Source organism: Leucopleurus acutus (genome assembly GCF_964270905.1).
Source record: "Leucopleurus acutus genome assembly, chromosome: X".
Taxonomy (NCBI): domain Eukaryota; kingdom Metazoa; phylum Chordata; class Mammalia; order Artiodactyla; family Delphinidae; genus Leucopleurus; species Leucopleurus acutus.
Window position 1 is genome coordinate 18,856,125 of NC_139148.1, and position 11,344 is coordinate 18,867,468.

The window sequence follows — 11,344 nt, forward strand, 5'->3', positions numbered from 1 at the left end:
TCCTCTCAGCTGCTTCCCCTTCCCGCTGGCCCATCCGTGAGGACCCCAGTGTGTTGGAGCCAATACATGCAAGCCTCAAAAATTTCCAGGTTTTAACTCCCAGCTGCCATCCACAAGAGCTGTGTCATTCCAAGAAGAGACTATTCAGATCAAAGTCAGACAGTCTAGAAAATACCACTTGATGTTCTCCCTGAATGATCTTTAAATAGCCACACACATCAATTAATCTTCTGCCATACTTCACTAGGGTTGCAATCTTTTTCAGCAAATTGGAACAGAGACTCCATAATGAGAACAAAACTATATCAAACACCATTTCAGCAAAAATTGAAAAATCAAAAGTGATAATATTTCTGAAGTAATGGCTGGGCTGAAAAGAGTAAATGCCATCAAGTGCGTCTATTTTCCTGTCAAGTGCTATAATGAGACTGACAGAAAAACAAGATGCCGAATTAATCCACCCTTAAAGGCTGTTGCCTTTTCTTCCATCAATTTTCTACTCCTATCATTTAGGAATATCAATAAACTCCCAAAGAGAAGCTTTGGCAGTTGTTAACATTGTCATTTGTGTTTCTCTTCCCCTACAATGATTTGTACCAAAGACTTAAGTCACCTGCTATCTCCCTCAGTGGTAATGCACACTGCAAAGAACTGAACATAAGCCCTTGCCCCAAATCCGTAGCTTGAACGGTTTTATCAACTGCAAGCAGTCCTGAAGCCCCTGAGGAAGGCAATAAAAACCTGTCACACCGGATTGCATTTTTTATCCCAGATTATCACAACTGAATATGTTTATTGAAACTGGTTTCCTTTTCTTGCCTTCCCCATGATTCCCCAGCCTATTGTTAATCATCCTTGTGTGTAATCGGGAAATCTGTTTACATTTGCTTCCTGGAGCTCAGGAGATAGCTGTGTGACCTTGGGAAAATAACAAATTCTTTGTGCCTCAGTTTTCTCCTGTGTAAACTAAACTGCCTTTAGAGGGGAAAATTAGATGATAAAATTAAATGACATATAAAAGGAGACAAAGTGCTTACAAACCTAAAAGTCATGTAGTTCCACGTATTATTTAATAATTTATTGAGATAGAAGTCCATACCAAGCAATCTGTGCATTTAAAGTGAACCATTCAATGGTTCTTAGTAATACTGTTTACAGAGTTTTGAAACCATCACCACAACTTAATTTTATAATATTTCATCATCCAACAAGCAACTCAGTAGCAGTCACTACCCATTATCCCTCCCATCTCACTCCCAAGCCCACGTCACCTTCCGCTGCCATTCTCAGCCCTAGGAAACCACTCATCTACTTCCTCTGTATGTATTTGCCTATTCTGGACATTTCATATAAATGGAATAATAAAATAAGTGGTCCTTTGTGACTGGCTTCTTTCACTTCACGTAATGTTTTCAAGGTTCATCTACATTATAGCATTTATCAGTACCTCACTCCTTTTTATTGCTGAATAGAATTCCATTACACATTTTGCTTATCCATTCATCAGCTGATGAACATTTGGGTTATTTTCACTTTCTGATTACTGTGAATAATGTTATTTACATCTAGGTACAAGTTTATGTGTGAACATGTTTTCATTTCTTTTGGATACCTAAGAGGGGAAATGCTGGGTCATATGGTAATGTATTTATTTATTTATTTATTTATTTATTTATTTATTTAGTAACATCTTTATTGGAGTATAATGGCTTTACAATGGTGTGTTAGTTTCTGCTGTATAACAAAGTGAATCAGCTGTACGTATCCATATATCCCCATATCCCCTCCCTCTCGAGTCTCCCTCCCACCCTCCCTATCCCACCCCTCTAGGTGGTCACAAAGCACCGAGCTGATCTCCCTGTGCTATGCGGCTGCTTCCCACTAGCTATCTATTTTATAGTTGGTAGTGTATATATGGAATCTTAAAAAAAAAATGGTTCTGAGGAACCTAGGGGCAGGACAGGAACTATTTATTTATTTATTTATTTATGTTTGTAAAATTCATCTATTGTGCTTTATTTTTTTTGACATCTTTATTGGAGTATAATTGCTTTACAATGGTGTGTTAGTTTTATGAAATTGGGAAAATTTCAGTCCTTATTCTGTTAAATATATGTTCATACTCATATTCTCTCTCCTTTTCTGGAACTCCAGTTACATGAATATTAGAACTTTCGTTACTGTCCACGGGTCCCTGAGGTGCTGTTAATTTTCTCTTAGTCTATTTTCTCTAGGTTACTAAGATTGGGTAATTTTTAATGTTATATCTTCAAGTTCACTGCTTCATAACTCTCTCTAATCTATTCTTTTTTGAGCCCATGCAGGAATTTTATTTTGATCGTTGTATTTTTCAGTTCTAAAATTTCTATTTGGCTCTTCCTTGTATCCTCTACTTCTTGCTAAGCCTTTTTTTCTCATTTGTTTCAAGTATGTTCATAATTCCTCACTGAAGCTTTTTTCCCCCCAAATAATGGTTGCCTTTACATTCTTTTCAGATAATTCCAATGTCTGTTTCTTCTCAGTGTTGGCATCTATTAATGTCTTTTTCTAATTCAAGCTGAGATTTTTCCAGTTCTTGATATGATGAGTGATTTTCAATTCTTAGACGTTTTGTATATAACGAGACTTCGGATGTTATTTAAATCTTTTATTTTAGCAGACTTCCACTGACACCATGCTGGTGTGGGAAGTTGAGACCTGACTCATTACGCCAGGCAGATGCAGAAGTCCTGGCTCCCCAATCAGACTCCACATGCTCTGTGGAGAAAGTAAGTTATGCCTCATTACTGCTAGGTGAGGGTGGAAGTCCAGGCTCCCCACATGTTTCATGGGTTTCTATTGACATGATGGGGGGTGGGGATGGGGAAGGCATCTCGTTACCTCTGGACAGTGTTTAAAACATAGACTTGAAGACTGGAGCTCCTTGGACACCACCCCAGTGGGGAGAGGTAGTGTATCTCATTACCACTGGATGAGGATGGAAATCTAGGCTTCACGCTTGGCTTCTGTTGACAGAGCCAGGAGAGGTACATTGTCGTTTTGGTTTTGTGTTTTTCTGTGATGTGGGAGCAGGGCAGTTATTATCAAAACGATTTCTTTCTTGCCCGGCCGCTCCTTTCCCGGTCCTTTGGCTTAACAAAACAACAACAACAAAAAACACAAGTTTTTCTTGGGACTTTCTTTTGGCTGGGTTGCAGGCTTCTCCGGCACCTAATCCAGGATATAAGGGAGAAAAAAGCAAACCCAAGGGACTCACCATTTTGTCATTCTTCACATCATTCCTCAGTTGGTCTGCCTTCTCTCCAGATTTCAGAGACTTATTATTTGTTTTATATATAAAATTAATGAGGAGAAATAGGGAGAAATGTGCCTGTATCTCCCTGTCCAGAATCAGAAGTCTCCCCTTTTTACTTTTTAAATAATGTGGCCACCCTAGAAAATTTAAAATTGTATCTGTGACTCACATCAGGTTTCCAGGGGACAGAGCCGCTGTAGATCTCAGCTTTCTCACTTGCAAATGAGAGGTTATGAGAGATGCTCTCCAAAGTCAGTCCTTCCCACCTCTAAAATCCCATGATTCTAGGGATTGTTGTTTGGCTTCTGTACATAATGCAAATGATGTAGATAATACTGTTGTTCTTTCCACTTACCTACACCATAGCTATCAGAATTGAAATAGTCCTGGAAAGCCCTTCAAACGCCTCAAAATAGAGCCAAGGGATAATTGAAGGTTATTATTATTTCTAAAATGAATGCCGATATGTTAAAACTTTCATGGGAAATAGTTGGTAAGCAAGAATTTCTCCAAAGGTGCTTATTGCAGGTGCTAATCAGCTTACAGTATTTTTTTTTTTTTTTTACTGTTTGTGCTGAAAGAAGAATTAATTACCTCAACAGCCTCACTTCTTCATATACCTAAATAATGCATCCCCTCACTCTGTGGAGAATAAACCAACTTTGATAGAGAAAGATTTAATGGGTAGCTAAAAATAGCACTGTAATCTCCTTGAAAGAACTCCCAGCACTCCCCCTCTCTCTCCTTTTAGAAAGACTTTCCTTTTCTGAAACAGCTAATGAATGGTTCTTGTTTCCTTGCGATTCTCTCCCTCATCCTATCCTCTCACACATTTTGAAAGACTATTAAAGTTCATTTTCTTCCAATATTCATGATAAGCAATCTTCTCGAAATCCACTGCGTCATTCACAGAACAATCCCGGGAACTTGCTCAGGAAACCCTGGTTTCCTAGAATCCTTAGTTAAACATCAAGACAGTGGCTTTCAGCCTCAGTACAAGATGTAAAGTTCTCCCCGCAGCACTGCACAGTACCCCAGTGGTCCAGCTGTGTCTCATCCCAATTGCTCCCCTTGCAATATGTGTTTCTCTATCACTCCACAAAAAGGGCCTTCTTGAAAGTTATTGCTAATTTCTTCCTATCAAATTCAGTAGTCTAGTCACCTCCTGTCCTTTATGAAGCATTTTACACTGTTTGCCAGGCCGTGTCAACATGTTCTCTTGCCTTATTTCCTATTATCATGCTTTCTTCAGATTCTCTTGAAGTTTTCTTGTTTCTTCACTGGGCTCCCTGTCCTCCTATTCTCATTATCTCATCATATGAATTCTCTGATGCCTAAAGATATTTGTAAACCTGGCTTTCATTACTCTCTACTTATTGGGAAGAAGAGCTAAGTTATTTACCATGCCTTGCATGAACGTGAATATACTATGTAGCATCTACCAATTTTAGTGTTTCCACATGAAAGAGGAGGAAAATACCTACTTCATAAGTTGCTGTGATGATTAAGTGAGATAATACATTTTAAGTGTTGGACATACGGTAGGACTAAAACATATATTAGTAGCTTCTTGGATCCCTTTTCTTTTTAGCTATTCCTTTCTATGAATTACTACTGCCACAGTGTGTCAAATCTCTCAGTCCAATGCACTTAAAATACCACAAACACAGCCCCGCCCTTTACTTCACTGCATCCTGCTTTCTCCATATGGACCTGTTTCCCTAATTAATACTGACAGTGTCCTATGACTCGTTCACTCCCCGACTTCTTTTTTTTTGTTTTTACCATATTAATTTGAAACTCATTTGACTGTGTTTATGGTCCCGGAAAGTTTCCTTCTCCCTTCCCCTGACCCAAAATACCTTTCTCCACTTCCCCTTTCTCTTTAACCTGAGCTTTCTGTCCTAGTCCTTCAGGCTGCCCTCATCTCTTCCCCAAGGCCACATTGGTTTCTTCCCCTGAAACTTTAACATCTTTCGATCTTTAATTCCATGGCTCCTAGTGGCAGATCAGACCTCCAGCCCTTATAGGACTTTGTCTCAACTCTCTAGCCTCCCAGCCCTTCTTGCTTGCCATCATGATCAGTACCTGATAACATCCTGAATTATGTCTATTTGCTAATGTGCTAGATGAGTGCTTCTAATTTGGGGTGTTTCACATACCAATAACTTTTGAAAACCATATCTAGCTACTGGCATTCATTTAATACTTTTTGCCCTAGTAAAGACCCTTAAAAATCATTTGTGATCCTCATTTCCTTTCTAAAAGGATATTTTACAAAAAAATAGAAAGGTACAATCTTAAAAAAAAGTTTAAATCGAATAAATTTAGACCTATGAAAAAATGTATTGCCTTATTTTTTTCATTTTGATATGGACCAGAGGAAACTATCAGGGAAATTCTTGAACAGGCATTTGGGAATCTCTATAATTGTCTCTATACAGCTACTGTTTCTGTGATATGAGTAATTAAGATTTGGAGAGTTCCTATTCTGAACGAGGTAGTGTAACTATGTGTATGTCTCTGTGTGTATGACATAGGTAATGGTATGTCATTCTACTGATAGCAGAACCAAGGAATAAGAAGTTTGGACTTGCTCGAGGATTCACACCTAGTAAGTGGTAGAATTTAGAGTCAAACTCAGTTATTTAGGCTCCAGTGTTCTGGGCCACTGAGCCATACTGCTGCCACGTCTTTAGACTTTACAGTATTGAGTATGGTTCTGTGTACAAGGTAAATGCACCAATATGTGCAATGATGATGACAGCTTCTGCCATAATATATAGCATCTGCAGAACATAATAATGGCTGTGTGTGTGTGTATGTATATAAAATCCAAGTAGACCATTTCTACAGGTACTTATAAATGGTACTACAAAGAAGATTACTAGTTGTACAAAATGTAACAACAATTGCAACTAAACAGGAGGTGCAGCTGGACTTGGTGACTCGCTTCCAAAGAAGAGAGTACAGAAAGGGAGAAATAATAATTTTACAGTGGGGAAAACCTGGGTAACACCACTTGACCAAGTGACCAAGGTTAACATTACCAGTGACAGGTCATGTTCCATCAGGCACCCTTCCCCTCACCCCATACGACTGATAAGAAGGGAACCTCATTTCTGTGATATTTTTTTCCAAAAATCCATAACCCAAGTCTAATCATGAGAAATTATATCAGGCATACCCAATCTGAAGGACATTCTACAAAATACCTGACCATTATTCCTCAAAATTGGCAAGGTTATGAAAAATAAGGAAAGACAGAGACTGTCACAAATCATACATAACAGCTAAATGGTGTCCTGGACTGGATCCTGGAACAGAAAATATACTGATGGAGTTTAGTTAATATTAACAGACCAATGTTGACTTCTTACGTGTAATGGGTACCATGGGACTTTGAGATAAGATTAGAGGAAACAACCAGGAAACTGGTTGAGGAGTATACGGGAAGCCCTTGTACTATCTGTGTAACTTTTCTATAAAGCTAAAATTATTCCATGTAAAAAGTTTAATGAGAACACTGAGAAGAGGTTCCATTGGCAAATTCCTTTGAAAACTCTGGGTTAAACAATGCCCAACTGCTTTACACCTGGAACTAACACAACACTGTAAGTCAACTATACTCCAATAAAAATTAAAAACAAAAGAAAACAATGCCCAATTGAGTTGGGTTAAACAATGCCCAACTGAGTTCCTGTAATCATCAGAGCTTCTAAGATACCCAATGCATATTGTGACTCTCAGAAGATGCAGGGTGCTGTATTTCCAAGACATACTTGGCCAGCAACCTTTTTGTTCCTTCCAAAAGCATCTTTGCAGGATAAAAACTGACATAGAGAAGGCTTTTCCCAATGTGTCACAGACTTTTACACCTGATATCCAACCGTGTTCAAATTTTAATCGGCAACTTTGGCTGAAGAGAGAAGATACCATGAACATTTAATTGGCAGAAGACTTGAAACTAGAGGGTAATATAATGGATGAGAGAATCAGCATTAAAATTATATTTAATATGCTGCATCAATTGACCAAACTTAACAGGATGAACATATAAGGATAAATATTTAGTGTACTTTAAACAAAGAAAAAAACAAAAAAATCAACCTCTGGAACCATACAAATAGAAGCTGGATGTCCACCTGCCCAGATTGCTGCCAGGGTGTCTTCTACACTGCACCTAACAAATTACTTTTACATAGCCTTCCAGTGCTAGGATGTCTGAATCTATGAAACCACAGGGAAGGGAGAAAATTTAGGAGGCACTGAGAAAAGTGGCAAATTGTTGAAAACACCTCCAGAGTTAACGTCGACCCCACTCTACCTCTCTTCTAACCAGCATCCCTGAAATAATAACCAGAAACCGCCTGAACAAATGTTGGAGTTTAGCTGAAGAATCAGAGGCAAAAATGCCATCCCTAAGCATGCACCTAAGAGATTTCTGATGGTATAATTTAAGAGGACAGGGAATTGATGATTTTATCCAGACCCAGTATAGTTGTTACTCAAAAAGAAATTCACCGAAATAAATAAACATACAAATATATAAACAAGTAAGTTGATCTTTAAAAATTGACTATTTTTTCCCCCTATGGAAATAACTGGCATATTAAAAAAAAAAAGACTATGTGGTTCAGTTCAAGGTGTGCTTCAGGTTGGCTCCCACACTGAGCCAAAACCAGCATGAGGCCAGCCACTGAGGCACCAGGACACAAAAGTTGGGCAAACACTCTCCAGATCCTTTAAGTGCCCGTAGGGTCAGCCCCTGAGAGTATGTGTCACTTTAACTTTTGTGTCAGAGGTGCCTGCTCACCTCACAGTAGTCCCGGCCCTGTGACTGGTCAGCCCAGCCAAAGTCCCTCCCTGACACTACATCATAGACTAATTCCTTAGGTGACTGCTGCATAGCTAGCTACCTACCGGTGGCGGCCTGCCGGGTAGTTACCAGCCTGACCTGATGAGAAAGAGGTTCGAGGCCACATCTTTTCCCAACCCTAGGTAGGCGAGAGACCAGCACCAACTTTACCATTATCCTGAAATGGCGTGGGCCCCAGAGCGGAAGAGGGCGGAGCCGAATTGGAGAGCTCTCAGGGCCAGCCAGGATGGGATGGGTGGCAGAGGCAGGGGCTGCAGCAGCACCTCCAGCCACCTGGAGCCTAGGGCTTTCGGCTCCCAAGAACAACCGCTCTGCTTTCAAACAAGGAACAGTATGGTTGGTGCGGTGATTGGTCATGGTGGATCAAAAATAAAAGACATTCAGGATATGACACGCACCAAAATACAGATCATAAAAGGTGATTCTGAAGCAGAGGTAAACATTTTTGGCAGCAAAGACATGAAAGCCAAGGCCAAAGCAGCTACAGAAACTCTTGTTAAGAAACAAGAAAGACACTACAGTTCAGAATCCAGTGTTGATAATGCCACATCCCAACCCTCTGTTGGAAGAGGCTCAAGCAGAGATAACACTGCTAGAGGAGCTCAGCCACTGATAGACTAGGATCAAGTAAAGGCCGAAGTTGTACAGTGGGAAAAAAGAAAATGGGCAGATTTATCACCAATTAAGAAAAACTTTTACATAGAATCCAAAGCAACAAGGTCATTGTCTCAAGTGCAAGTAGACACTTGGAGAAAGGAAAATTTCAACATAATGTGTGATGACTTGAAAGATGGTGAAAATCGTCCCATCCCCAAGCCGATTTGCAAATTTGAAGATGCTTTCCAACATTATCCTGAACTTATGAAAAGCACTGAAAAAGCTGGTTTTTGAAACCCAATGCCAATTCAGTCACAGGCATGGCCTATTATTCTACAAGGAATAGATCTTATAGGAATTGCCCAAACTGGAACGGGCAAAACACTGTCCTATTTAACGCATGGGTTTATTCATCTCCATTCTCCACCAATACCTAGAGAACAAAGGAATGGACCCAGCATGCTAGTCCTTACACCCACTAGAGAATTAGCTCTTCAGGTGGAAGCTGAATGTTCTAAGTATTCATACAAAGGTCTTAAAAGTGTTTGTATATATGGCGGTGGAAACAGAAAAGGACAAATACAAGATGTTACTAAAGGCGTAGGCATCATCATTGCAACTCCTGGAAGACTCAGTGATCTGCAAATGAATAACTTTGTCAACCTAAGAAGCATAACCTACTTAGTCTTAGATGAGGCAGAAAAAATGCTGGATCTGGAGTCTGAACACCAAATAATGAAGATTTTATTAGCTGTGCACCCAGACCGGCAGACTGTTATGACAAGGGCAACTTGGCCAGATACCATTTGTCGACTTGCACAATCTTATTTGAAAGAGCCTATGATTCTTTATACTGGTACTCTGGATCTAGTTAATGTAAACACAGTGAAGCAAAATATAATTGTTACCACAGAAGAAGAAAAACGATCTCTTATCTGAGAATTCCTACAGAGCTTGTCACCCAAAGACAAAGTCATCGTATCTGTCAGCAGAAAACTTGTTGCTGATGACTTATCAAGCGATTTAAGTAACCAAGGCATAACTGTACAATCCCTGCACAGTGACAGAGAACAGAGTGACCATGAGCCAGCATTAGAGGACTTGAAGAGTGGAAAAGTGAAAATACTGATTGCTACTGATTTAGCATCCTAAGGCCTTGATATTAGTGATGTCACACACATATATAATTACAATTCTCCATGGAATACTGAAGAATATGTACACAGGGTAGGGTGTACTGGAAGAGCAGGAGAGATGGGCATATCAGTTACAGTTACCCTTATGACTCAAGGTGATTGGAAGATTGCCGGTAAATTGATTAAAGTTCTGCAAAGAGCAAATCAGAGAGTCCCAGAAGATCTTGTATCGATGCTGAGCGATACAAATTACCTAGACAACAAAGGGACCCAAAAAATAAATCAAGAAATTCTTAAGAAAAATCCAGAAAGTTTTACTGATGTCTACATTGAAAAGTTGTACCAGGCTGCTAGAAGATTCAAGATATGTTCAAGTTATGCAGTATTCATGTTACACAAGGAAGTACTGGAAACCTACTGGCAGTTAGAAAACATTTAGCCAAATTCTTAACTAATACCACCAAGCTTTCAATGCATGTTCCTTAATAAAATCAAAAGTGTTTTGAAAATGAGAGTGTTTTGTGCTTGTTAAAGTCTACTTTCTTTTAGAGCCTGCCATGTCCAGCTGTGTCTTCTCTAAAAGACTTGGTAGAAGACAACAATGGTACTTTTCTTGCTTTAAAATAGTTGTACTGGATTGAAACATAGTTTTCATCAAGCTTATCCCAGTCAAAATATTTTATTTCCCCCAGTGGCTGGTGACACGATTCCTAAAAATATTTCCACTATCATTCCCTAATTTTTAATATTCATTAGAAAATAAATTCTCAATCTTTTAGAAGATTCCATAATTCTCTTTTTTCCAATAGATGTGACTAATAGAGCAGACTGTCTGACTCACTGGGAATCAGATCCTCAAATGAATTCTCACTAACCACTGGCTAAAAATTCTGGGGAGGTCGCTTGCCTTCTGTAGGCCACACTTTTTTACACTAATACATTGGGGTGGTTATATGAAATAATTTGGGGGTCTCCTTCACCACTAACTTCTATGATATTATAACCAAACTGTGTATCCCAGCCTTATATTTACACTTTATTTTCTAATCTAGGGGAAAATCACATCTTGGTGTAACAAACTGAACAAAGAAACCCCTTTTAATGACCAGAATAGTGCATTCTGCACTCCTATTGATTTTTGAAATGTGACTCACAGGTTGTCTTTACTTTCTTTTCATCTTATTTTTCAATTTGTCTCGAAAAGGTCAAAACCACATATACACATCAGAAGAAAAATTAATGTGAAAGAAAAATCTCTCTTCTGTACTGGGAAAAACATTAAAAACCAAACGACATTTTTGGCATAGGAACCGTTTAGTACAATTCCTAAACCTATAATTGTCTCTCTTACCTTTCATTTAGAAGCAGTATGCATCTTCTCACATTGCAAGAAAATATCCTCACAATGACGCTGAATTTTATAATTCAGTGTTTATG

The 11,344-nt window shown here is 39.0% G+C and overlaps 1 protein-coding gene across 1 annotated transcript; it reads left to right on the forward strand.

Moving 5' to 3' along the window:
* Positions 1-8,336: 8,336 nt before the first annotated feature.
* On the forward strand, positions 8,337-10,204 carry DDX53 (DEAD-box helicase 53; the record flags this gene model as incomplete). The annotated part of the gene is given in 6 exon segments (XM_082864425.1): positions 8,337-8,792; positions 8,796-9,062; positions 9,066-9,707; positions 9,711-9,920; positions 9,924-10,140; positions 10,143-10,204. Coding segments are annotated over 6 exon segments (1,854 nt in total).
* Positions 10,205-11,344: the final 1,140 nt, after the last annotated feature.